At 42.4% G+C, this 27,794-nt stretch overlaps 3 protein-coding genes across 4 annotated transcripts in view; all 3 read left to right on the top strand.

Moving 5' to 3' along the window:
- The first annotated feature begins 232 nt into the window (after positions 1–232).
- Positions 233–10,046, top strand: LOC135510672 (PHD finger protein 23B-like). 2 transcript variants are annotated; one of them, XM_064931765.1, is made up of 5 exons: positions 233–789; positions 1,867–1,898; positions 2,035–2,127; positions 6,836–7,442; positions 8,043–10,046. In XM_064931765.1, exons 1-5 carry the CDS (start codon positions 762–764, stop codon positions 8,234–8,236), a joined length of 954 nt encoding a protein of 317 aa, XP_064787837.1. In that variant the 5' UTR covers positions 233–761; the 3' UTR covers positions 8,237–10,046. The 2 variants fall into 2 exon arrangements, with proteins under 2 accessions (XP_064787837.1, XP_064787836.1); XM_064931764.1 differs by having other exon boundaries at positions 6,836–7,484.
- A 6,843-nt stretch (positions 10,047–16,889) lies between these two features.
- LOC135510673 (phospholipid scramblase 2-like) overlaps positions 16,890–27,794 on the top strand; it is a 32,335-nt gene continuing 21,430 nt past the window's right edge. Inside the window, exon 1 of the mRNA XM_064931766.1 lies at positions 16,890–16,972. Within this exon, the coding sequence (XP_064787838.1) occupies positions 16,960–16,972 (13 nt within the window). The 5' untranslated portion in view covers positions 16,890–16,959. The remainder of the gene's footprint in view (positions 16,973–27,794) is intronic.
- On the top strand, positions 16,892–25,107 carry LOC135510671 (phospholipid scramblase 2-like). The gene is made up of 7 exons (XM_064931763.1): positions 16,892–16,972; positions 17,471–17,922; positions 18,069–18,111; positions 18,282–18,502; positions 22,911–23,072; positions 23,332–23,493; positions 23,648–25,107. Exons 1-7 carry the CDS (start codon positions 16,960–16,962, stop codon positions 23,705–23,707), a joined length of 1,113 nt encoding a protein of 370 aa, XP_064787835.1. The 5' UTR covers positions 16,892–16,959; the 3' UTR covers positions 23,708–25,107.

Raw genomic sequence — 27,794 nt, 5'->3', positions numbered from 1 at the left:
ACTGCAAGGACTACTGTTGCCAGAAAATGTACCACCCTCACAGGATCCTTCTGACCCTGAATCGAATTTTGCATTTTAACTGAAAAGCATGTTGATTTAGTTCAGTTAAACTTATTTTTGGTGGTTTGTATGAATATTTTTACCCTTTTTGGAGTCTTTGTTATCCACTTGCACAGTAGGTGGCGTAATGAAAATCCAATTGTTGCAAACGCCATTATGCCAGAGAAGAAGATTCCTGGCTGGAGTGAGGCGCGCAAGGGACGATACATATTCTAGTCACTCTCGTCGATTTTGTTCGTGTTATGGAAAAACGTAAACTTCATCTAAGAAATATGTTACCTGAATGCCTTTGTCCTTTACAATGGATTCACCTGCTGCAGTTTTTTTCCGGTGACTTAGTGCGATAGTTTAAAAAACTAGTTGATTTCCAGGAATATTTATGCAATATAACTGCTGTGACGAAGAAATTAGCTAGTAACGTTAGCTAGCTAACCTTGCTTCTTGTTAGCTAGGTAACGGGCAGATAAGGAATTATTTATGCAATTGTGGTTGGCTAGTCTGTACCTAGCCGGTTAAACTATCTAGAACTGGGGACCATAATCCAAAAAGTCAAGGAAAGTCGCTTGTCGAAGAGTTGTTGAGTCCTGCGTTCTCGGCAGGGGTGTCCCACACACAGTCAACAGTCAAGCCGGGAGAAAAACACCCCAGCTGCTAGCTACCTGGTAGCTACCACCACAACGGGCCTTGTTGCTGAGGCGACAATGCTTGAAATAATGTCTGAACACCAAGGTACGTTAATTGTCAGTTCACATAGTAAATTGATCTAGAGTTGTTTTCTAGCTAGCGGACATTGTTTTGTTCAAGCCTCCCAGTAAAGCAACTGTTGGTTGTTCAATCACAATGTTAGTTGGTTAACGTTAGCTAACACGTCGCTATAGTTAACTAACATTAACTGTCAGTTAGCTAGATTGACTTAATCTGTATCAAACAGTCAACTTAAGTTAGCTTGCAGAGTTTGATGATAAACTGTGCGTTTTTATGCAGTAACGATAGATAGCGTAGCTAGTTAACGTTTGCTTAACCATGGCATTGATGTGGCTAATGTAAAATAACCGCTGGCAAGCTAACGGTAGCTAGCTAGCAAGCATAACGTTCCAACAAAATGGGGCATAATGATTTTTGCTTTGCTAACTAACAAGTCTTCAAGAGTTGACTATCAGTGTTTTTGTTTGTTAGATTGTTACAGTAACTAGTTAGCTAGATGATGCTAGTTTGCTAGCCAAGTTCAAAATTCGGGGTTGAGCCGGCTCCTTATGCCAGCTGCTAAAGCTGGCTCACAATGCATGGATGGCATGGTTCAAGTTTGTACGCTAACGTTATCCAACCTAGCCAGCTAGTTACGACTCAACATTTTCACCCCCAAGCACCATGTAACAGTCTTGAATTTGTCTTTGCATCTCTATTGAAGTTATTGACCCGTTGTAAAAAAAATATAAAGACAACATTGTTGGCGGTAACATTAGCTAGCTGGCTAACATCGTTACTGGCGAGCAGGGTAGGTAGTCACTCGATTAGGACAACTAGCTAACTTCATTGTTAGTTAGTAAACTAAACAGTCATCAGTACCCTTGTCTGGTAAAGTTTTTAATTGCATTAGCGAGCTAACTAGTTCGCTTATTCTCTCGATACATCTCTAGGCCGAACACAAATAGACAGTGGGGAGAATGAGGTTATTATAACCTGAAAATTGAATTGTACTTTGAAGTAATGTATACTTGTTTTTCATCCAAATGGCTGTGTATAAAATGTAAACCGATTATAGCTAGTATAGTAGTTTTTCTCTTATTGTTTTTTTTTATTATACAGATTCGTTATTGAAGTGCAAAACGGAGACTCTGGTAAGTAGACTTCCGGTGTGGTATTCAATTTCACCTCCCCCTTAACATGACCACTCTATTTGGTGATGCATGTACGAGTTATTAGCTTGATTCATGTACGTGTGGATCTCATTCATGTTTTGTTTTATTTCTTTAGCCTCCAGAGAGGAGAAAGAGGACCGTCGAAGACTTTAACAAGTTCTGCAACTTTGTCTTGGCATATGCAGGCTATATCCCCAATCCTAAAGAGGTAGGTTAACTAGGCACATCAGGACATAAACCCCGTTTCAACTGGCACTTAAAATTAGAGCCAAATTGAAGATGACTCGAGAGAAACCCGGGCCAGCACAGCCCAGTTTTAAAACTGGTGCCAGTTCGATTAGAATTGGGGCTGGTGACGCCATTACTATGCAACCACCAGCTGATCACGAGTGGATGATTACACCACGTTTAGCTAGCTCGTCTGAGCTTGTTGCTGCTTGCTAGCACATTGTCAGGCGGTACTGCGATAGTCATACATTACACGAATTACCACCATAGCTACATAACGCTGGCTAGCAAATCAGAGCTGAAACACGCTAGCAAGCAAGCTAATGTGAGCTAGCAGGAATTTTAGCTGGCCATGTCGTATTGAAAGCAAACTATCAAACCCAACCCTAATAGCCAATGTCATGGCTAACAAAGGTGGAATGTAGCTAGCTAGCTAACCTGTTGTGCTAGCGACGACGCTAACCGTTTAGCTAGCTAGCTAACGTTAGAAAGCTAAATACATGTCTGAGTCTGTCTGGCAGGAGTATGTGGTAACAACGTAAGTTACAGCATGGTGGGGGCGAATTAAATTATTCAACATCTTGCTAGCTAGCAACATTAGCGAAGACAGCTAGCAATATGACATTTCTAATTTCTGAAGGGAGTGAAAACTCTAGTCGAGCTAGCCAACCTAGGCAAGTCCAACCCGGTTGACTTCTGTGTAGGCTGGACACATGCCATTTTAAACTATTCTTTTTTTCTGGTAACTAGTTAATTTAATCCACCGTGGAGTCCAGTTTCATAATATTACCATATGTCCCAGCTGCTTGCCGTAGTTTTGAAGAAATCACGAAAAAACAGGCCTTATTTTATCACATTTTTCACCCCGCCATCTCCTATTAGTTCTATTGAGCACCAACTAGCCTTCCGAACGTTCTATTTCCAGTTTGTTTTACGTCACAATGCCTGCTTCCCTATTGTTGACAATGAGACCTGCCCACGTTGTTTGTGGTTAAAATGTAAACAAATAACGGCTCATGGAACTCTGAGGTCCTCCCAGTGTTTACTATAGGGAAATACAGGTATGTCTGTCTATTTTGTCAAATATCTCGCAATGTGTATATTTAGATTTTTTTTCGAATTGGATACCATTTTAATCAGGAGCAATCTCTTTCTAATTACATAAGGTTGGATAGTGTGCCAGGCCAGAAATAGTCAAAAATAGATTTTTTTGGGGCCCATACTTCTCCTTATGCAAACATAAGCACACTTAGAACCTATCAAGGTGTGGATGTTTACTCTTTTTTTTTTTGAAAAAGAAATGTAAAAAAAATAAATAAATACAACTTTACCCCCTTTTCTCCCCAATTTTGTGGTAACCAATTGTTAGTAGTTACTATCTTGTCTCATCGCTACAACTCCCGTACGGGCTCTGGAGAGACGAAGGTCGAAAGCCATGCGTCTTCATAAACACAACCCAACCAAGCCGCACTGTTTCTTAACACAGCGCGCATCCAACCCGGAAGCCAGCTGCACCAATGTGTTGGAGGAAACACTGTGCACCTGGCGACCTGGTTAGCAAGCACTGCGCACCGGCCCGTCACAGGAGTCTCTTGTGCGCGATGAGACAAGGATATCCCTACCGGCCAAACCCAGACGACGCTAGGCCAATTGTGCGTCGCCCCATGGACCTCCCGGTCGCGGCCGGCTGCGACAGATCCTGGGCTCGAACCCATAGTCTCTGGTGGCCCTAGACCACTGCGCCACCCGGGAGGCCGGATGTTTACGTTCTACATGTTGTTTTTCAGTTTCATCCTAAGAACAGATTGTAGTGGTAAAATAAAAAGGGATACATTTGTTGGTGCCATTTAGGTGAAATTGAGTTCTAAGCATCACTCCAGTCAAAAGTCTCTACCAACGTTTGATTCCATTCATTAGCTATGGGCTCGCGCTAGTGTTCCAGCTTAGGCAACGTTCTTTTGCCAATTTTTAGCCTTGGGTGAATTTTGACTCGTTCTATTGTCCATCCTACTATGTGCCAATAAACTATAGAGTAGCAAGGACAAACCTGTTTTGGTGATTTTATGGCATATCGTCAAAATAAACATCACTGCACATTTTTGTACTCATTCAGCAGTTTTTATCTGATTTAAGTACAATACCATTAGAAAATAATGTTTAAAGTTCCATTTATATTCCTAAAACGTACATTGAAAATGATGCTGTTTCTGCTTCCTGTTGACAATGCATATTGATAAATAGCCCAATGTCACAGTTTGTGTCCAAATCAATAACCAATATGCAGTAACAGTTTGATGTAATGAACACATAATACATTTTATCTAAACATGTTCAACAATAATGTCACTTCTTTATATTTAACGAGCACCTTATAAACTGCATATGCACCCAAAACACTTGACAAATGGCAATAAATCACTCATTGGGGGAGGGGGGGGGTGTATATGTATGTTGAAACTACCACTACTCAAAAACCACATGGAAACTCAAGATATTTATTTTACCTAACTGACCACCCTCAGAACAGTCAACTACATTTTTGAATGTTATATTTTGATATCAGAATCACCAAAACTGAAAGCGAAATGCATCACTGTTTTGTCAATCACTCATCGATTATCACGTTGAAATCAATTGCCAGGGGGGCTAGGGAAGGTTGCAGATACTGTTAACTAAAACAGCTCAAAAACCTAATGGAATCACTGGTTAGAGGACAATTTGTAGAAGACTGCTCGCTACATTTTAAAGTGTTGCATTTTTATTAAAGTTGGTCACCGACATGGTATGTGTAACGCAACACTTTATGTTAATCACTTCCATCGATATCAAGCTGAAATCATTAGAACGTGGCAAATGTTTGGTGTGCAGCGCTGTTTAAACTAACACTATTCAAAGGCCGCACAGGAACTTAGATTTACCTAATACATGGTTGGTTAGATTAGAACTTGAAGGCATATACAGTTGAAGTCGGAAGTTTACATACACCTTAGCCAAATACATTTAAACTCAGTTTTTCACAATTCCTGATATTTAATCCTAGTAAAAAAAATCCCTGTTTTAAAACGGTTAGGATCACCACTTTAGTGCCTTGTTGTGAACACAATGCATGGTTTTATTCTGTACAGGCTTCCTTTTACTGTCAATTATGTTAGTATTGTGGAGTAACTACAATGTTGTGGATTGTAGTGACTGGGTGTATTGATACACCATCCAAATTGTAATAACTTCACTAACTATAACTTCCATTTTAAATTCAGGCTGTAATACAACAAAATGTGGGAAAAGTCCAGGGGTGTGAATACTTTCTGAAAGCATATGTTTTATTCTTTAGTCTAAGATGTTGGGGAGGGGGATGCTAAGCTGACATAGGGAATTGTTTTAAGGTAATTATACTATGGATCATATAGCTATTTGATGTTGAATTTTAGGACCCCTTTACGTATAAAAATGAAATTATTTGATAAAATATATTTTACTACTAAAGCACAAAAACTCCCCCCAAAAATGTCCCCTTTTACTCCCCTATTTCATGGTATCCAATTGGTAGTTAGTTTTGTCTCATCGCTGCGCCTCCCGTACGGACTCAGGAGAGGCAACTGTCGAGAGCCGTGCGTCCCCCGAAACAAAACCCAGCCAAGCCTCACTTCTTGACACAACGCCCGCTTATCTCGGAAGCCAGCTGCTCCAATGTGTCAGAGGAAACAACACTGTACACCTGGCGACTGTGTCAGCGTGCATTGCGCCCGGACCGCCACAGGAGTCGTCGCTAGAGCGTGATGGGGTAAGAACATCCCTGCCGGCCAAACCCTCCCCTGACCTGGATGACGCTGGGCCAATTGCGCGCTGTCTTATGGGAATCTCGGTCGCGGCCGGCTGTGACAATCGGGACCGAACCAGGATCTCTAGTGGCAGAGCTAACACTGCGATGCAGTGCCTTAGACCACTGCGCCACTCGGGAGGTCCAGCCCATAGAAAGTAATTAAATAACACATTCTTAAATGGCAAAAAGGAAACTAGGTTTTGACGTCTGTCCAAAACCTAGGAGATATTAAAAAAACAACGGAGAAAAAGAAGTCTTGACATTCGTAGAGCAAAATGGAGAATCTCCCCTTTCTACAGTGGGGTCCCATTTAGTTTGTAGCCCAAACGGTGCGGACGCTACCAAACAGAAGTTGGCACATTGGTAGAATTCGGATGAGTCTCCTGATGCTTGTGGGGGTCGTAGAGCAAAACGGAGATCACCTTCGTGTTCATGAGTCCCTTTTCCATAGTTGTCGTAATAGTTTGAACACTACAGACGTTTACACGAGCAGACCGATTTAAAAAAAATATATATATACATATATATATATATTTTTTTATGTGTGTGGTTGTGATTATATAATTGTATTTATATTTTGGTGGATATCTCATGGTCTGACAAACACCACTCTGCTACCTTTAACCGCAGATGCGGAAGTGCGACACTGGCTGAAGAGGTGGATTGAGACTCATCCAATGCAAAAAACAATATCTAGCTTAAACTGACTGATTTTGATGGATAATTTTATGTAACACAGATTGACGCACTGGTGTGTCAATCAACTCTAGGGGGTTAAGTAACATTTATAACCCTATGCATCAAGTATTGTTTGTCCTATACTGTTTTTTTTCCTCATTGGTCTTTCTCTACATCTGTGGCTGTGTAGGAAGGTCCGTGGTCGCCAGCGTCCTCCAGCTCCCCACACAGCTCAGGGGCATCGGGGGAAAGTGGAAGCGGCGGCAGCTCTGGGGGGGCCAGCTGGGGAGACGGAGGCAATGACCTGCACACCATCCACACGTTTGTCCACAAGGCTCGTGCCAACAAGGGTAAGAGCATGCGCCACATGCACTCGGACAGCTCCCTGCTGGACAAGATGCGGCTGAAAGACTCTTTGTACGACAGCCAGGCTGCCAGCAAGGCAGAGCGCAAGAAGGACAAAAAGCTCAAAAAGTTGTCAATGGGTTCTGCCATTGGTGGCCCGGCTGACAGCGGGAGCAGTGGCGGTGAGAAGAGGGCCCGCATCAAGCGCAGCAAAAATCCCAAGCAGCCCAAAGCCCTCAAGAAGCTTAAGAGCTCGGCCACCCAAAGCGAGACAGACTCTGAGACCGGCCACGCCCACCCCGGGGAGCGCTCGGTCCAAGAGCACCTGACAGGGCACAGTGTCTCCTCCCCAGGGATGCAGGGGCTGGCCAAGATGCAGTCAGGGATGCAGGGGCTGGCCAAGATGCAGGCGGAGGAGTCCAACCGGGACGCAGAGATAAGTTCGAGCGAAGGTGAGACATGGATAGCCGACGAGGACATCATGGTGGAGTCAGGTAAGAGATTTCATACTGACCACACCATGGACAAGAAAGCACAAATATTTTTGTTGCTGAAAATGTGTGTGCCCTGTCATTTCCACACAAAAAAGCCTGATTACTTCACTTCAGCTTTTCTAAGTGTATGGCTACTGTTTCCTGGCAATATGCTTTGCTGCTTGGCTTACAATGGCTCGATATTAGTGCCCTGACCTGTTCCCTGAGGTCTAAACCAGAGGCTCATACGAGGTTTGATTTCCTTGGGCATAAATAAGGGAAAATGTGGTATTTTAATTTGAATCTGCTTGGTAACTATATGTACCTTTTTTGTATTTGTTATAAGTCACTGAGGAATAATTAATGGGTCATAATTATGTAAATCTGCTGTTTCTATGTAGTTCCTCAGTAAACACCAAGTAATTAGGGGGCCATAAATTAAAACCTCTGTAAACAAACAGTTGAAGAGCTTTTTCTTTTTGAAAACCTTTGCCCCTGTAAGGTGCCCACTGAACCCATCCCTGTTTGTCCCACTGAGGTGCCCCCTCTTACCTCTCTTCTCCCTCCTTCCCCGCCCAGGTGATGACTCTTGGGACTTGATCACCTGTTACTGCGGCAAGCCGTTTGCGGGGCGACCGATGATCGAGTGCAACCAGTGCGGAGTGTGGGTCCATCTGTCATGCGCCAAGATCAAGAAGTCCAACGTCCCTGACATCTTTTACTGCCACAAGTGCAGGGACACGCGACGGTCGGGGCCAAAGAAAGACCCCTAAAGATAGAGGGGTGAGAGGGACAAAATCCCTCTTATATCCCTTTTCAATCTACCCATTTTTTCTGTGTACTATTACAACCAAGTTCTTTTCTGCAATGCCAACAGCTGATTGTTAACCCTCATCTGGACGGCAACTGTATTGTTAGTTTTTTTCTAGGTGTTTTTTTTGACAATCACCATCCCCACTTATTCATGTAGGTTCTTTGTCACGTTCTGCCTCTGTGAAAACTGTACTAAAACAGGAAGACATTGGAAGGAGATCTTTTTATTATCTGTAACATACAAATAGACACTCTTTTGCTCAGTAGTCTTACTAAATTGAGACTGGCTTCCTTTTTCTTTTCTTCATTGAAATGCTAAGGCAACCATACAGAGATCCATTTCCTGGCTTTTACATTAGGTCATAGCATAAGGTGCATGACAAGGTATAGATAATTATTTATTTAGGACATTTGATGGGCTGCTTTTCTGTCAACGTTCAAAGGAAAAAGCTAGTATTTTATAATGGTACATCCACTTTAGTCAGACCCTCTAACCAATGTTCAATGTGACTGCCACACCATGGCAGAGGCACAACCCCTTTCATTATCTGAAAAGAAAACAAACATGTTTGTTTTTGTCCATAAGTTTCTCTTTTTAGGTCTAGAAAGGGTCTCTCGTGTTGTTTTTTTTGCTACTTTTTTCTTATGTAAGCTTTCAATTTTGGCATTTGTTTATTAGTTTCTGTCTATTACACTCAGTACCGCTTGCCACAGTGTTAAGCCCCTATAGGATTTCTCTCATCAGAGGTTTTCTGATTGAAACAATACCATATCAAATTTGTCATGTTCAATCTATTCCATAGAAATATGCACAAACTTGTTGCACAACAGTGCACTAAAAGTCAAGCCCAAACCAAACACCCCTTTTTTTGTGGTTATTTCATTTGAAAGTTAATTGCTTTTGGCAATTGCTAATACACTAACTTTTAAACTAAGGGCTGTGCTGTAAAGTTTTTAGATCCAGCCCATAACCAGTCAATATATTTTTTTTTTAAATACATTTTTTTTTTGTCAACTGGTGCAGTATAAGCTTTGAGGAGTGGGTCAACATCTGCTACATCACCACTTGATTACTTTGAGTTCCCTCTGCATGACATTGGAATACCATGACTACCCTTTGGTTGCAGTTTGACTTGGCGACAGACTTCCTCCAATGCTTGTTCTGTGCTTTTTTTGTTGTTTTTATTCACATTTGTGCGTTTTGTTTTTCATTAGAGACTTCTGGTTTGGGAGATTGATGTGATTGTTGTAAACTGTCGTGATGGAAAAAGTTGGAGCCACTTCACCTTGTAGAAGTGGCTTGAACATCTTTTTGCATGAATGGTTGTAAAATATATATTTTGTATTTCTTTCATGTTAACATTTTTTGTTTGTTTAAAAGTTCAGAAAACGCTAGTTGAGATTTGCTTCCAAATCAGAGAACATACAAATCCCTCACCCTCATAATTCTCATTTGTGAAACAAAGTAGACTGTTTGTATTGTACAGAAAAGTAAGTTGATATCACCAGAGTTGTGGCAGGTCCTTTTATGTTGGTTGGTTTTACCTTGCTTTTTTTGTTGGTGGGAGAGTCATGTTTAGTCCCCAAAAAGCAAATGCACTCTCTCCACCACCCTTCCCTTCGATTCTCTGTATATACCCTGTTCTTCGATAACTGTACATATTTGAAAGTGAAAAGAGAGGAAAAGAAAGCCTAGCAGATGTTATATTTTCAGCCTCTGGTATTGTTTTTCTTTAACTGTAGCTTGAAAAATAAAATCTTTTTTGGGGATCACCTGTTCTCTTATTTTTCCCCAATATATGTGACTTCGGTAAATATAAGGAATGCATTTTATTGATGTTAGGCACACACAATGTTTGTTGTTGTACATACACAACCACTAGAGGGTGTTCAGTCAACATCTAAGCAGGTTAAATATCTTAAATATAAATAAATATTAACATGCTTTCAAACCTATTTGTGGGAATTCATCTTTACAAAACAACCAACTAACATTCACAATGAATTCTGATTTGAACCGTAAAGTCAGCATTGGATGAGTGGAGATAATTCAGTAAAATATTCCCAGTAGTCTTCTGGTTCATCCTGCAACACAAATGGATACAATTAAGCCAGTTCACCAGTAAAGGATGGTCAGTCCTCCCTGTTCTGTATTCTCACCTTTCTGCTCTGCTGGTTGGATGCTTCCAATAGAATCCAGAGGAATTGTTGCCTTCCCCCTGGAGTGACGGACAAATCAAAGAGAAAGATATTAAATAATTCAGACTGGACTTGTTTGGTGGCTAAAGTGATGTACATTTCGCTACACTTACATCAGTGGCTACTCCTGGTCTCAATGTTACATTATCACCCACTCCTCGATTGTCTCACCTCTTGTCCTTGGGTTTGCCGTGATGATGGGTGGAGATATGTTCCATGGGGTCAGGGGTGTGTTACCGAGGGGCGTTGGTGGCAGACTTGGAACGGCATTCTTCCCAGTCCCGGGGTTGTCTCCCAGCGGGGAAATGAAGGTGATGTCAGAGAGCTCAGACAGGTGTGGGAAGAACTCTTGGTCCAGCCAATTCACATCCTGAGGAGACAGGGAGGACATATTCAATCACACTGCATGTGATAACGATAGTTCATATAATACTATTGATCTACACTAAGTGTACAAAACATTAGGAACAATCCACTTCAATCAGTGTAAATTAAGTGGAGGAGATGGGTTAAAGAAGGATTTTTAAGCATTGACACCACAAGACATGGATTGTGTATATGTGCCATTCAGAGGGTGAATGGGTCAAGTTTAAGTGGCTTTGAACGGGGTATGGTAGTAGGTGCTAAGCACACCGGGTTCAGTGTGTCAACAGTTTCCAGTGTGTATCAAGAATGGTCCACCACCCAAAGGACATCCAGCCAACTTGACACAACTGTCGGAAGCATTGGAGTCAACATGGTTCAGCATCCCTGTGGAACACTTTAAACACATTGTGATATTTAACAATTTATCAACTTCTTATAGAGGATGAGTATCATTCTTTTGTTCACTTGAGTTTCTGAATAAGTAACACAATCAAAATATACTGAAATAGCTCAAATTCTGATATCATCCAAAAACATACAAGTTGGAAAAACACACAGTCAATGAAAGGAGGGCTACCAAAAGTGTACTTGTTAGAAGTGAATTTATGTAATTTCTTTCCTTCTTAATGCATTTGAGCCAATCAGTTGTGTTGTGACAAGGTAGGGGTGGTGTATTGAAGAAAACCCTGTTTGGTAAAGACCATGTCTATATAATGGCAAGAACTTCTCAAAGAAGCAAAGAGAAATGACAATCCATCATTACTTTAAGACACGAAGGTCAGTCAATACAGAAAATATCAAGAACTTTGAATGTTGCTTCAAGTGCAGTCATAAAAACCATCAAGCACTATGATGAAACTGTCTCTCATGAAGACCACCACAGGAAAGGAAGACCCAAAGTTACCTTTGCTGCAGAGGATAAACTCATTAAAGTTACCAGCCTCAGAAATTGCAGCCCAAATAAATGCTTCACAGAGTTCAAGTAACTGACACATATCAACATCAACTGTTCAGAGGAGACTGCGTGAATCAGGCCTTCATGGTCGAATTGCTGCAAAGAAACCACTACTACAGGACACCAATAATAAGAAGAGACTTTCTTGGGCCAAAGAACACGAGCAATGGACATTCGATCGGTGGAAATCTGTCCTTTGGTCTGATGAGTCCAAATATGAGATTTATGGTTCTAACCGCCTGGTCTTTGTGAGACGCAGAGTGGGTGAACAGATGATCTCTGCATGTGTGGTTCCCACCAAGAAGCATGGAGGAGGAGGTGTGATGGTGCTTTAATGGTGACACTGTCAGTGATTTATTTAGAATTCAAGGCACACTTAACCAGCATGGCTACCACAGCATTCTGCAGCGATACGCCATCCCATCTGGTTTGCACTTATCATTTGTTTTTCAACAGGACAATGACCCAACACACCTCCAGGCCATGCAAGGGCTATTTGAGCAAGAAGGAGAGTGATGGGGTGCTGAATCAGTTGACCTGGCCTCCACAATCACCCGACCTCATCCCAATTGAGATGGCTTGGAATGTATCAGAACTCAGGATAATACTCAGATGCAGACAGCTAAAGTCACAGATGTTTATTGACCCAAACAGGGGGCACGCAAAAGACAGGTCAAAGGCAGGCAGAGGTCCATAATCCAGGACAGAGTCAATAAGGTACAGAACAGCAGATGGGCTCGGGGTCAGGACAGGCAGAGGTTCGTAAACGGGTCAGAGTCAGGCAGGAACAGAACGGCAGGCAGGCTCGGTGTGTCCAAACTTTTGACTGGTACTGTATAACATTCTATTAGTTGCAATAATTTTGAACACAGCGTTGTTTTGAGGATCAGTTCATAAACCATGTGCCATGGAATCGGTACATCGGAAATCTCTTCCCAACTATTTTGTCATCTATATGGGACAGGTGTACATTTTTGGTCCTTATACCAGACTGGTATACTTTTCTATTTATCAACATTTTCTTTAGCCAATTTTGGTCTTTAATGCTGGGCCGACAGACAACTTCCTTACTTTCTCCCCTTTCCTCTTCCATTTTTGCGATAATGCTGCAATTAGTTGGTTGTATTTTTGAGTAGAGCAGACATTTCCACATTTTGTTAGTTACATGCGTGACATAACTTCACCAGTCCCATTTATGATAGAATTTACATTACTTGTTACTAGTAATGCTTTTATTGTTTTAGAAACATTACAAAGCATGCTCAGCCATTTTTGTGTGTTTTGTTGCAGTAATTTGAGCAACAAAATATATATTTTGTCTGGTAAAAATGAGGGCGTGCGGGCAGGCGGGCAGGCGGGCAGGCAGGGAGGCAGGCAGGCAGGCAGGCAGGCAGGCAGGCAGTGATAGCATCAGGTCAGTCTATGCGGTGTGTGTGGCCAACTGGAAAACCTGACGACCTTGTCTCGCTTAATTTCAGCATTGGATTGTGACCTCCAACCACGCACACACTCTACCCCCATACACATAAATATGAAACAATGGGAAGATAGTGAACGAGGGAGGGAGATAGAGGAGGGGGCCAAAGGGCCTTGCATGGAGCGTACGAAAGGTCTGACACATTTTCACTTTTCCTCTTTTCCTGACCATGTCCCAAGTATTTATATTCTGGGGCTGTTAGAACGACCAAACATAGACTCTAGAACAAGTGCTGATTGATCTCCATGCAAAAATAAACCAACGGCCCTGCCTACTCTATGTGGTCCCTGATAGGCCCGCCTGGTAGTATGTCAACAGGGGCATACTACCACCTTACTTATCACAGAGCTATGGAGACACAACGTGGGGTATCGCTTGTTACTACCAGTGTGTCTATGTGTGTGTGTGGTTGACCCGTGCTCGACTCAGATCAACTCTTCCACCCAAATGTCTGTGTTTTACTGTAAGTGTGTGTCCAGCATGACTTCCCCATGCTTCCCCACCCCCCGTCTGCTGCTCTATAAGTATCCAGCATGACAGTGTGTGCCAAATTTAGACCAAGAGCTGATATATTACAGAGCATGCATGTCTCTGCTCTCAATATCACTGATAATGAAATCCAAGATGAGTCAACATGAGACAAAGTATTACTGGACATTATTATTATACACAATAAGTAATATGTTCTAGGTAATAGGCCAACTACAGTATTTGGGCTACATACAGTGGCTTCGGGAATGTATTCAGACCCCTTGACTTTTCCACATTTTGTTACATTACAGCCTTATTATTTCCATTGATCATCCTTGAGATGTTCCTACAACTTGATTGAAGTCCACCTATGGTAGATCCAATTGATTTGACATGATTTGGAAAGGCACACGCCTGTCTATATAAGGTTCCACAGTTGACAGTGCATGTCAGAGCAAAAACCTTCCAGAAGTACAACCATCTCTGCAGCACACCTCCAATCAGGCCTTTATGGTAGAGTGGCCAGGCAGGAGCTACTCCTCAGTAAAAGGCACATGACAGCCCGCTTGGAGTTTGCCAAAAGGCACCTAAAGACTCTCAGACCATGAGAAACAAGATTCTCTGGCCTGATGAAATCAAGATTAAACTCTTTGGCCTGAATGCCAAGCATCATGTCTGGAGGAAACCTGTCACCATCCCTACTGTGAAGCATGGTGGTGGCAGCATCATGGTGTGGGGGTGTTTTTCAGCGGCAGGGACTGGGAGACTAGTCATGATCGAGGCAAAGATGAACAGAGCAAAGTAAAGATGGATCCTTGATAAAAACCTGCTCCAGAGGGCTCAGGACTTCAGACTGGGGCGAAGTTTCACCTTCCAACAGGACAACAACCCTAAGCACACAGCCAAGACAATGCAGGAGTGGCTTCGGGACAAGTCTCTGAATGTCCATGAACCCGATCGAACATCTCTTGAGAGACCTGAAAACAGCTGTGCAGCAACGCTCCCCATCCAACTTAACAGAGCTTGAGAGGATCTGCAGAGAATAATGGGAGAAACTACCCAAATACAGGCGTGCCAAGCTTGTAGCATCATACCCAAGAAGACTTGATGCTGTAATTGCTGCCAAAGATCCTTCAACAAAATACTGAGTAAAGGGTCTGAATACTTATGTAACTGTGATATTTCTGTTTTTTTTATGCTTCTTAAATTAGCAAAACAATTCTAATAACTTGTTTTTGCTTTGTCAATTTATTTAAATAACTGTGTTGTTGTAGTGGGGACCGTAACATTAGCAACTCTAAAAAAGTATACTTTAGGTTAAATGTTTTAATATATTTTGTCATTTTTTATTTGTATGTTTAGCTCACAAAATATCATTTAAAACTATGCATGTATAAATCATTGAGTCAACTGCTCAGTGGGTGTAAGATTTAACAGCCGACATCGTCCTCTTGTGGGTGGATATTGCTTCGACGTCAAAGTTCCAAAAATTAACATGACGTAGTAAGTTAATGAAAACCTGTCGAAATTAAACAACTACACGACGACTTAATTTTGATAGGATTCTGAAGGAATCAAATTGCTTTCGCTGTAAAAAAATGTTTCACCTATTATGATGAGGATTCGCACTACCGTACATTTTAGTTAGCTCTGGTCCAGGGCTACATCGTAGCAGCTGTCGGAAGAGCGTCGCCATAACGTTGAACTTTACAGTGCGCATTAATACAGATGTGCACTTCCAGAAATTATTATTGTCTGCTGAAAGTTGTCGGGCCGTTCACAGTGTCATTTCTATCACATATAAGTATTTGCCTATATTTAACTACCCTCTTGGCTAAAATCCCGTAAAAGGGTGCATCAACAATTAGATACATCTTGTGACAGCCAGTAAAGGGGCGGAGATTATGCACAAACTACACAGAAATGACAGCAACGCTTGTAGTTTTCGTATGATACAAAGACAAGTTGTTTAGCCGATCGTTAATTTTACGCCTGCTACATTAGTTTACTGATAGGCAAATAAGACCGTCAAAGCAAGTAGGATTCTTCACGTTCTCCTCGGTTCTTCTGGTCAAGAACCACCAAACAACAAGCAATTCCTTTTTGGTTTAAGGAAAGGTAAGAGATTCCTGCCATCTTCCTTCCATTACTTTCACGAAACTAAAGAAAACGCACAGCAACAGGCCAGAAAAGTTGTTAGTTATTCAACATGATTGAAAACATTAGGCCACAATTTTTTATTTTAGAGTGTTTGTAGTGATATTGAGCAGTGGGAAACTTAGCCTATTCTACAGTGTTTATGTATGGATGCTTAGTAAAAGATTAATATATTATCCTGTTATAGGCTATTCAAGATTATTTACCCATCCCCATTGAATGATGACAGTGAGGTATGATCAAAGATGGTGGGTAAATTAAGATCGTTTACCATAACAAAAGGGTCAGTTCTGGTCCACTTAACTGCGTGTGTCTCCCATAGACACCAATGCAAGAACCGCTGGGTCTGGTCTACTTAGTTCATTGACATTCATTGAACCAGAAAACAACAACGAGTGGGTTGTCGCTTCCTCTTCTGTCTCAGGTATGATGACAAGAAACAAACCCACAGAGAGGATTGGTAGGGCTCGTAATTCAAGGTTATTGTGCTTGGAATATATACTCTGAATCATCTAAAACCATGTTTATAAGATGGTTACTTTGGATCCTGGATTACTGTATTGTGAAAATAACTAGTTAACTCAATGTATGTGACTGGAATAATATACAAAGTGGAAAATGCCTGATCCCTGACTTAGCTCACATCCCTGACTTAGCTCTGACTCCTGACTTAGCCCACATCCTCTATACATCTCAAAGCAAAATAAACTGAAATGCTTATTGGGTGTGTTGTATTGTGTATCAAACAAGTTGCATAACCACATGCATTGATGCACGTTTCAGATTTTATGTTGGATAATGTGAAAGGAGAAAGTTTTTTTTATTTTATAGCAGTCTTATTGTGAATGGATTGTTTGGAATGGTGGCCATGTTTTAGTGTCGTTCTCTCTCTCATTCACAACAACCCTGCTCTCTCTGCTCTTTTTTTTATTTTATTTTTTATTTTTTTACAGCCCATGACCACTGACCATTTTATTTGTGTCTCCATAGAGACTACGGCAGTGGACAAGAGAGGAGGTCCTCCTGCTATCCACTGTGCGTCCACTAACTAAGTGATCATGTCAGCCCCAGGTAAATGGCTTCTACACCACTGTTGATGTTGATATCATATTATACTGGGGTTGCTGTTTGCCCCTTGGTATTGCACCACAAGGATTTGTATAATGCTATTATTCCAATGTATTCGAGATAGGAATTTGAAACCAGAGCTTGGCTTGGCATGTAAAAGGCTGACTATGTTGATGTAAGCTTTGAAGATTATTTGGATAATGACGTGGAAAATGAGCTCGGACCATTTTTGACTGATTTTTAAAGAACCTTTCTTCCTTGCAGTTTCCATTGAATGAGTGGTGCAGTGTTTTGGGAATCCATTGGTGTTTATCAATATGGCCCTCCTTTTGTTATGCAAACAGTTATTTCCTTAATGCAGATATCCAATGCACATCATGAGCCTTAATAACACCAGTTCAAGCTCCCCACATATTTGCATCCATAACTCCATATACATGTGTAGATGTTTGTCAATATGAATATATTTATGATACCCACTGTTTGTATTTCCTCCTATAGGTTACCCATCCTCTCACCAGGGTCCTGGAAGTTACTCCACGGCACCCTACCCTGTTCCTCATGGTGGGTATGGTGAGCCTAACCATGCTCCCCCACCGGTTGGCTTCCATATGGGCTACAACCAACAACAACCCCACCCAGGCCAGCCTGTGATGTACCAGCCTGTGCCCATGCCCGAATATGGGGTACCTCAAATGGGCCCCAGCCCAGGCTATGGTGGTCCCATGCCTGGGCCCAGATACGGTGCACCTCAGATGGGCCCCAGCCAAGGCTATGGTGGTCCCATGCCTGGGCCCGAGTACGGTGTACCTCAGATGGGCCCAGGCTATGGTGGTCCCACGCCTGGGCCTGAATACGGTGCACCGAACTCAGGCCCTCCTGCAGCCATCTCCCCAGCCCCTGCAGCAGTTGTGCCTGTTGGAGTTCCACCTGGTCTGGAGTACCTAACACAGGTAGGTTTGCTTGGGAAGAGTAGCACAACAGGCTGTCAAGTACATTTTCACAAACATCATCTGTTATCACTGTGTAATCTTTGTGTTTTTCTTCCATGCGCTCTCTTTCTCCCTATCTCTCACACTCTCTTCTGTGTGTTTTTCAGATTGACCAGATCCTTATACACCAAAAAGTGGAGTTGCTGGAAGGTGAGCTTGCTCGTCTTATCTGAGAAACGAAGTAAAGACATTGTAAAAATCAATAAATCATGAGAAGAAAGTGACCAACACCGACCTACTGTTTTCATGTTTACGTTCCTGCATTTCTGTCCTCTCACCATCCCCTCTTCCTTCTCCTCCCTCCGTTCCCCTCTCCTCAGCGTTCATTGGCTTTGAGACCAACAACCAGTACGAGATCAAGAACAGCCTGGGTCAGAAGATCTACAAGGCCAAGGAGAAGAACGACTGCTGCACACGCAACTGCTGCGGTGCCCTGCGTAGCTTCGACATGAAGATCAAGGACAACACGGACCGCGAGGTCATCCGCCTCATACGTCCCTTCCGCTGTGCCTCCTGCTGGTGCCCCTGCTGCCTGCAAGAGGTACAATGGGGCGCTGAACCCTGAGACAAATATTTGACTGCTTTGACTATGTAAATGCGACACAAATCAGGAAAAACAATATAAAATCATCATACTGAGTCTTAATGTGTTAGAGGAGTAAAGGGACAGGTCACCTAAAATGCAATTGGTTTATCAGGTCAGCATTAGCATTGCCATACAACTGTATGAATTACAGATTAATGATGCTAATGCTAAGTTAATGCTGGTAATAAATGCATGCAAACTGTTGTACTGCAAGCCATTTTGGACTGTCCTACAAACTCCCTAGACCGTGCTTTGTAAAGAGTTATGAATGACACTGAATGGTCCTTTGTCAGTCTGACCCCTCTCCCAGACAGTCTTGATCTGGTGCCATCACTTCATCTTTATGCTGTCTCTATTGACTCACGTTTGCTGGCAGCCTGCCTACAGTATAGTGGCCTTCACGGGTCCAAACAGTTGGACCCATAGCTAAATGGACCTTGGGCTTTTCCATCCGGACCCAATATAAAAATTTTAAATATAGAGAGAGACCTGTTCTAAACTCACCTGGGGACAATTTTTAAGCTACTTTATTAACCAGAGCTGATCAAGCGCAAGGTAGCGAGAGGTGTGCTTTAGTATGGGCTGTGCTGTATGTGTCTAGTCTACTTTGAGTGTGACTGAGTAACATGGGGAACAGGGAGGAGAGACTAGTGCTATAGTCGACTAATAGCTGCTATAGCTAGGTTATTTGTCATCCAATATGATCACATAATACCTGTCTTGACTGAATCAAACCGGGGGAAGCTAGTTAACCAAGCTATCTAGCTAGCTGAGCTAATTGAGGCTGCATGAGCTTTCTCGCCCCACACAGTTTGTTTTTTTTATTTTATTTTACTAGGCAAGTCAGTTAAGAACAAATTCTTATTATCAATGACTGCCTAGGAACAGTGGGTTAACTGCCTGTTCAGGGGCAGAACGACAGATTTGTACCTTGTCAGCTCGGGGATTTCGAACTTGCAACCTTTCGGTTACTAGTCCAACGCTCTAACCACTAGGCTACCCTGCCGCCCCAGTTACAAACAACAACTCCATTCTGAATATAAAGAAGCAGCCTACCTGTTGGCCCTTGGTTATTGTAGCCTATCCTTATCCTTTAACTTTTAATTCCACCTTCCATTGATTAGATATCTCCTCCCTTTTGACGCACACGGAGGCTCTGCTATTATTCCTCGGCGTACACATCACAGACAAACTGAATTGGTCCACCCACACAGACAGCATCGTGAAGAAGGCGCAGCAGCGCCTCTTCGACCTCAGGAGGCTGAAGAAATTTGGCTTGTCACCAAAAGCACTCACAAACTTCTACAGATGCATAATCGAGAGCATCCTATTGGGCTGTATCACCGCCTGGTACGGCAACTGCTCCGCCCACAACCGTAAGGCTCTCCAGAGGGTAGTGAGGTCTGCACAACGCATCACCGGGGACAAACTACCTGCCCTCCAGGACACCTGCACCACCCGATGTCACAGGAAGGCCATAAAGATCAAGGACAACAACCACCCGAGCCACTGCCTGTTCACCCCGCTATCATCCAGAAGGCGAGGTCAGTACAGGTGCATCAAAGCTGGGACCGAGAGACTGAAAAACAGCTTCTATCTCAAGGCCATCAGACTGTTAAACAGCCACCACTAACATTGAGTGACTGCTGTCAACACACTGACTCAACTCCAGCATCTTTAATAATGGGAATTGATGGGAATTGATGTAAAATACTAGCCACTTTAAACAATGCTACTTAATATAATGTTTACATACCCTACATTATTCATCTCATATGTATACATATATACTGTACTCTATCATCTACTGCATCTTTATGTAATACATGTATCACTAGCCACTTTAACTATGCCACTTTGTTTACATACCCTACATTACTCATCTCATATGTATATACTGTACTCGATACCATCTACTGCATCTTGCCTATGCTGCTCTGTACCATCACTCATTCATGTATCTTTATGTACATATTCTTTATCCCTTTACACTTGTGTATAAGGTAGTAGTTTTGGAATTGTTAGTTAGATTACTCGTTGGTTATTACTGCATTGTCGGAACTAGAAGCACAAGCATTTTGCTACACTCGCATTAACATCTGCTAACCATGTGTATGTGACAAATAAATTTGATTTGATAGACCATTGTCGCTTTGATGACTTACAGTATGATTGGTCAACAACAACAAGCTACACGTGCCACTCTCGTGAAAAGCAAATAGCAGCAGCATAAGTGGTACAATTTCAGCAGCAGTTGCGTTCGGATCTGTATAGGTCCTTCTGGACGAGTCAGTTGTAATTATACATGACCATCATATCAGATGCGACGCAGACCTGTGTTGATATTTAGAATTCTGGATCTGGAACCGTTCGTGTCCCGGATTGGGTCTCTGGTATTTGTGTACAGGTGGATTTGTGAAGACCTCTACTACAGAACATTCCCATGAGACGTGAAGGTCCCTTATGACTGCAGTTTCACACAATTATTCAGCATCTATGGAGACCTCAAATTAATTTATATAGCCCTTCGTACATCAGCTGATATCTCAAAGTGCTGTACAGAAACCCAGCCTAAAACCCCAAACAGCAAGCAATGCAGGTGTAGCAGCATGGTGGCTAGGAAAAACTCCCTAGAAAGGCCAAAACCTAGGAAGAAACCTAGAGAGGAACCAGGCTATGAGGGGTGGCCAGTCCTCTTCTGGTTGTGCCGGGTGGAGATTTTCAAATGTTCATAAATGACCAGCATGGTGAAATAAAAATAATCACAGTTGTTGTCGAGGGTGCAGCAAGTCAGCACCTCAGGAATTAATGTCAGTTGGCTTTTCATAGCCGATCATTAAGAGTATCTTTACCACTCCCGCTGTCTCTAGAGAGTTGAAAACAGCAGGTCTGGGACAGGTAGCACGTCCGGTGAACAGGTCAGGATTCCATAGCCGCAGGCAGAACAGTTGAAACTGGAGCAGCAGCACAGCCAGGTGGACTGGGGACAGCAAAGAGTCATCATGCCAGGTAGTCCTGAGTCCTAGGGCTCAGGTCCTCCGAGAGAAAGAGAGAATTAGAGAGAGCATACTTAAATTCACACAGGACACCGGATAAGTCAGGAGAAGTACTCCCGATATAACAAACTGATCCTAGCCCCCTGACACAAACTATTGCAGCATAAATACTGGAGGCTGAGACAGGAGGGGTCAGGAGACACTGTGGCCCCATCCGATGATACTCCCGGACAGGCCCAAACAGGAAGGATATGACCCCACCCACTTTGCCAAAGCACAGCCCCACACCATGAGAGGGATATCTTCAACCACCAACTTACCATCCTGAGACAAGGCCGAGTATAGCCCACAAATATCTCCGCCACGGCACAACTCAAGGGGGGGCACCAACCCAGATAGGAAGATCACGTCAGTGACTCAACCCACTCAAGTGACGCACCCCTCTGAGGGACAGCATGAAAGAGCACCAGTAAGCCAGTGACTCAGCCCTTGTAATAGGGTTAGAGGCAGAGAATCCCAGTGGAGAGAGGGGAACCGGCCAGGCAGAGACAGCAAGGGCGGGTTGTTGCTCCAGAGCCTTTCCGTTCACCTTCACACTCCTGGGCCAGACTACACTCAATCATATGACCCACTGAAGAGATGAGTCTTCAGTAAAGACTTAAAGGTTGAGACCGAGTCTGCGTCTCTCACATGGGTAGGCAGACCATTCCATAAAAATGGAGCTCTATATGAGAAAGTCCTACCTCCAGCTGTTTGCTTAGAAATTCTAGGGACAATTAGGAGGCCTGCGTCTTGTGACCGTAGCGTACGTGTAGGTATGTACGGCAGGACCAAATCAGAAAGATAGGTAGGAGCAAGCCCATGTAATGATTTGTCAAATCTCTCAAATTTTTCAAATCTCTCCAAAAACCAGACTGAATCATTTCGTATACATTTTTTGTCTTCAGGAAGGCAGTGAGTTGCTGTGCAACAGCTTTTTCTAACATTGTTGAGAAGAATGGAAGATTCGATATAGGCCGATAGTTTTTTATATTTTCTGGGTCAAGGTTTGGCTTTTTCAAGAGAGGCTTTATTACTGCCACTTTTAGTGAGTTTGGTACACATCCGGTGGATAGAGAGCCATTTATTATGTTCAACAAAGGAGGGCCAAGCACAGCCCCACAGTTACCATGTGAAGCATATTATCTTTGTCATGATAGCGATTGCTACGCCAATATCAGACACCAATGCACTCATCAAATTAGTGTCATATTACCTGCTGAAGCGAGCTTTACAGTAAGCCAAGCACATGCTATTTAAAGCCACAGTGTACAGACGAAGCCTATTATAAACATGGTCAAATACCTTTCAAATGTTGTGTCCCTCAGCTCGAGGTCCAAGCCCCGCCTGGCACCACCATAGGCTATGTGTCCCAGGACTGGAACCCCTGCGTGCCGAAGTTCTCCATCAAGGGGGCCAACAAGGAGACCGTAATGAAGCTGGAGGGACCCTGCTTCGCCTGCAACTGCTGCGGGGACGTCAACTTCAAGGTAAGGGGTCATGAACCGAGGGTGAAAGCGCTGGTCCAATGTGAAGCCAATTTTGAGTTTTCGCTTTCTTTGGGTGAAATCAGTTAACCGTCCTATTTAACTAGAACAAACCTCATATTTGACTTTTCTTTTAGACCAGAAAAGATTGGATAAGTTGCGCGTTTTATTGTCTACACACCCATCCAATCCTTTCAGAAGTAGTGATGAGGTGCAGTGGCCAGAAATCTCTGACCCATGTGCTTTTCTGCCGCCCTCGTAGCTGATGGGGGAAGATGGAGGCAAGCCCATCGGCCGCATCAGTAAGCAGTGGAGTGGCCTGATAAAGGAGGTCTTCACCGACACGGACAACTTTGGCATCCAGTTCCCCATGGACCTGGATGTCAAGATGAAGGCTGTGCTCATGGGCGCCTGCTTCCTCATTGTGAGTCCATCCATCTGTTTGAATAAAGATATATTCAAGAAAATGTTAGGTTTTTCTAATTCCAGAGCTTTACAGGCGTAAAGCCTAAAACTGAGCTGATAAGATAAGCAGTTGTTGGAGGAAATTTAATTGACATTTTCTTTCCTCTTCACAGGATTTCATGTTCTTCGAGAAGGTTGGCAACACAAAGCAGCGCAACACCGTCTTCTCATAACGTAGGAAAAGAAAGAAAGACTGAGCCCTTGAGTCAATGCAGTCTGTTTTTCCGATCCCGTTCGGAACCTCCATTTTTTTCAGAATCTATAAGAAACTCCTTCCTTATTCAAAAGCTTAGAGGACACTGCCAATCCCAGAACTCTTTGTGTGAAACACAACATGAGCTTACATTTGAGCCAAAATGCCCTCTCTGGACTGTTTCTGTGTATCCATCCAAATGTAAGAATCAGCAACTGGGCTATGAGACATAGTTGTCTTTAATGGGTTTCTCCACTCTCTGCATGGAATGTGTTTATCTACGGTATGTTTTGTCATATCTCTATTTTCTATTTGTTTTCTATAACATTGATGTGGGGTTCAGAACAGTAGGCTTAATGGAAAAATACCAGTTATATATTAACCTAACTTTACATATTCTTTGCGATTTCTGTTTTGTCTGTGTGCAATGGTATATTTTACATCATGTTATTTGTAAGCCAAATGTATATGTTAATCTATCTATACTTCACCAGCCATGAAATTATTACTGTAGACGTCTAGGTAATTTCATGATTAGTCTAGTACTTTTAAAGAGATTATAGGATTAACACTTGCAATACACTACTATACTAACTGTAGCAGCTGTGGTTGTACTAGCTGCTTTGTTAGATTTTTGTAAGATGACCACGTACACTACCATTCAAAAGTTTGGGGTCACTTAGAAATGTCCTTGTTTTTAAAAGAAAAGCAAATTTTTTTTGTCCATTTTAAAATAGCATCAAATGGATCAGAAATACAGTGTAGACATTGTTAATGTTGTAAATGACTATTGTAGCTGGAAATGGCAGAATTGTAATGGAATATCTACATAGGTGTACAGATGCCCATTTATCAGCAACCAACCCTCCTGTTTTCCAATAGCACGTTGTGTTAGCTAATACAAGTTGATAATTTTAAAAGGCTAATTGATCATTAGAACACCCTTTTGCAATTATGTTAGCACAGCTGAAAACTTTTGTGCTGATTTAAGGAAGCAATACAACTGGCCTTCTTTAGACTCGTTGAGTATCTGGAGCGTCAGCATTTGTCGGTTCGATTACAGGCTCAAAATGGACAGAAACAAAGAACTTTCTTCTGAAACTCATCAGTCTATTGTTTTGAACGGTAGTGTACATAATCATACAAACAGTACACCTGTATTATGATTTATGGTGAAAACTAGAGTAGTTTGAAGGGCCATTAATGGGAGAAGACTAATTCTGACTTGGAATGCTTGTAATAAATTTACATGCTAATGAAATATGGGATATTTGTGGATGGATATGTTTATGTACTCTGAAGTGCTCCTTGTCTTGTCCCATGCTGTATGTGAGACTCTTCAATTGTTTGTTGCCATGCCATAAATAAGAATATACTACAGTATAGGACAACAAGGCTATTTTTTTCCCTGCCTCTTTCTCATGACTCTTTCTGCCTTGAAGCTTTGTTTACAGTGCACTGTTCATGGTCGGTGCTGGTGCTCTGGGGACTGACTCAGTTTTTCCTCTCTCGCCCTCCTTCCTCTAGAGATGGGAGTAAACCATGGGGTTGGATCTGTGCCAATGGACAACAAGTAAAACTGAGTTGAGGCACTGAAAGAGGAAAATAATATAGGAAAGTTGAGGAAGGACAACAAAAACAGAGATGAAGGCAACGGACGACAGAGAGCGAGACTGACAGGAGGAAGTTGAGGTTAAAGAACATAGGGCCAAAAGTTAATTTTAGCTTGATCTGAAAATGTGCTCTGATGTTTCGTATGGAGGGTGTGACGCTGTTGCAGAGCCTGTGGAGTCATGCAGAGGCCAAATCAAGTTCCGTACTGCATAGCCTTGGGTTTCTCAAATTTTGTAACAATGCGGAGGGCTCCATATTGACATGACTGGTTGACTGAAGTTGAGGGCGGGAGGTCCTGTATAAACACAAACTCACTTCCTTGACAACTCCCTTCACAACAGCTCTGCGCTGTTCCGTGGAGCACAATTAGTTAGAATGCACTAACTTCTGCAGAGGCCATACTGTATCACCATAAATGCTGCACGGCCAATTCAAAAGTCAGGTTGACCATGCTAATTGACATAATTTGAGTCAATTGGAGGTGAACCTGTGGATGTATTTCAAGGCCTACCTTCAAACTCAGTGCCTTTTCGCTTGACATGGGAAAATCAAAAGAAATCAGCCAAGACTTCAGACAAAAAATTATAGACCACAAGTCTGGTTCATCCTTGGGAGCAATTTCCAAACGCTTGAAGGTTCATCTGTACAAACAATACTACGCAAGTATATACATCATGGGACCACACAGCCGTCATACCGCTCAGGAAGGCTGTCTCCTAGAGATGAATGTACTTTGGTGCGAAAAGTGCAAATCAATCCCAGAACAACAGCAAAGGACCTTGTGAAGATGCTGGAGGAAACAGGTACAAAAGTATCTATATCCACAGTAAAATTAGTCCTATATTGACATAACCTGAAAGGCTGCTCAGCAAGGAAGAAGCCACTGTTCCAAAACCACCATAAAAAAGCCAGACTATGATTTGCAACTCCACATGGGGACAAAGATTGTACTTTTTAGAGAAATGTCCTCTGGTCTGATGAAACAAAAATGGAACTGTTTGGCCATAATGACCATCATTATGTTTGGAGGAAAATGGGGAGGCTTGCAAGCCGAAGAATACCATCCCAACAGTGAAGCACAGGGGTGGCAGCATCATGTTGTGGGGGTGCTTTACTGCAGGAGGGACTGGTGAACTTCACAAAATAGATGCCAGCATCATGTTGTGGGGGTGCTTTACTGCAGGAGGGACTGGTGAACTTAAATAGATGGCATCATGAGGAAGCAAAATTATGTGGATATATTGAAGCAACATCTCAAGAAATCAGTCTGGAAGTTAAAGCTTGGTCGCAAATGGGTCTTACAAATGGACAATGACCCCACGTAAACTTCCAAAGTTGTGGCAAAATGGCTTAAGGACAACAAAGTCAAGGTATTGGAGTGGCCATCACAAAGCTCTGACCTCAATCCTATAGAACATTTGTGGGCAGAACTGAAAAAACGTGTGCGAGCAAGGAGGCCTACAAACCTGACTCAGTTACACCAGCTCTGTCAGGAGGAATGGGCCAAAATTCGCCCAACTTAATGTGGGAAGCTTGTGGAAAGCTACCCGAAACATTTGACCCAAGTTAAACAATTTAAAGGCAATACACTCAATTAGTATTTGGTTGCATGTAAACTTCTGACCCATTGGGAATGTGATGAAAGAAATAAAAGCTGAAATAAATCATTCTCTCAACTATTATTCTGATATTTCACATTCTTACAATAAAGTGGTGATCGTAAGTGACCTAAGACAGGGAATTTTTACTAGGATTAAATGTCAGGAATTGTGAAAAACTGAGTTTAAATGCATTTGGCTGAGGTGTATGTAAACTTCTGACTTCAACTGTATCCTTATGAACTGCTGTTTAATGGAATGGGATGTCTTTGTTTCAATGTCCACTTGCTTACCACTTAGAATGCATTGACAGTACATTACATAATCCTGAATAGTAAACTAGTATGTACATTGGAATGTAACCATGTGACTGGGAGGAGTAAATAAACTGTTCAGTGAATAAGTGGTGAAGTTGTCGCCAAGAGCGGTCACCCATGGAACAAAGCTTTAGTCTTCATTTTACTTATTGGTGTGTCTCGATAAATAACATGGGTGTGGCCCTCAACGGGGTGGGGTTGTGGATCACAAAAGTGCCTTTACATCCAACTATCTCTAGCTGCACTGTCAAAATGTCTGTGTCCAAAATAGTTTCCTGTTATAGTGCACTACTTTTGGGCGAATAGGGAACCATTTTGGACGTACAAAGTATCTGTCGATGACTTCTCCATTCTTATCATAAAGCATTGAAGTAGTGTCGTATTGCTGTGTTTCATTTTAATATACAATGTTTGATTATTGTATTTTCATTTACTGTACTATTCTGTCTACAATAATATACTATTCGGTGTTTGTGTGTCCAGCATGAACACTATCAAGGAAGCAGCGTTCTAGTGTAATTCGTATTTGTTCATGGGT

Source organism: Oncorhynchus masou, chromosome 23 (assembly GCF_036934945.1).
Source record: "Oncorhynchus masou masou isolate Uvic2021 chromosome 23, UVic_Omas_1.1, whole genome shotgun sequence".
Classification (NCBI taxonomy): domain Eukaryota; kingdom Metazoa; phylum Chordata; class Actinopteri; order Salmoniformes; family Salmonidae; genus Oncorhynchus; species Oncorhynchus masou.
Note: the sequence above shows the minus strand (reverse complement) of the source record. Positions and strands in the feature narration are given on the sequence as shown.

Coding starts and splice junctions, on each gene's coding strand:
- LOC135510672 (XM_064931764.1), top strand. CDS start 762: ATGCTTGAAATAATGTCTGAACACCAAG. Junction 2,128..6,835: donor ATATCCCCAATCCTAAAGAG/GTAGGTTAACTA, acceptor GTGGCTGTGTAG/GAAGGTCCGTGGTCGCCAGC. Junction 7,485..8,042: donor GGACATCATGGTGGAGTCAG/GTAAGAGATTTC, acceptor TTCCCCGCCCAG/GTGATGACTCTTGGGACTTG.
- LOC135510671 (XM_064931763.1), top strand. Junction 18,503..22,910: donor GCCCCTGCTGCCTGCAAGAG/GTACAATGGGGC, acceptor TGTGTCCCTCAG/CTCGAGGTCCAAGCCCCGCC. Junction 23,494..23,647: donor TGGGCGCCTGCTTCCTCATT/GTGAGTCCATCC, acceptor TCCTCTTCACAG/GATTTCATGTTCTTCGAGAA.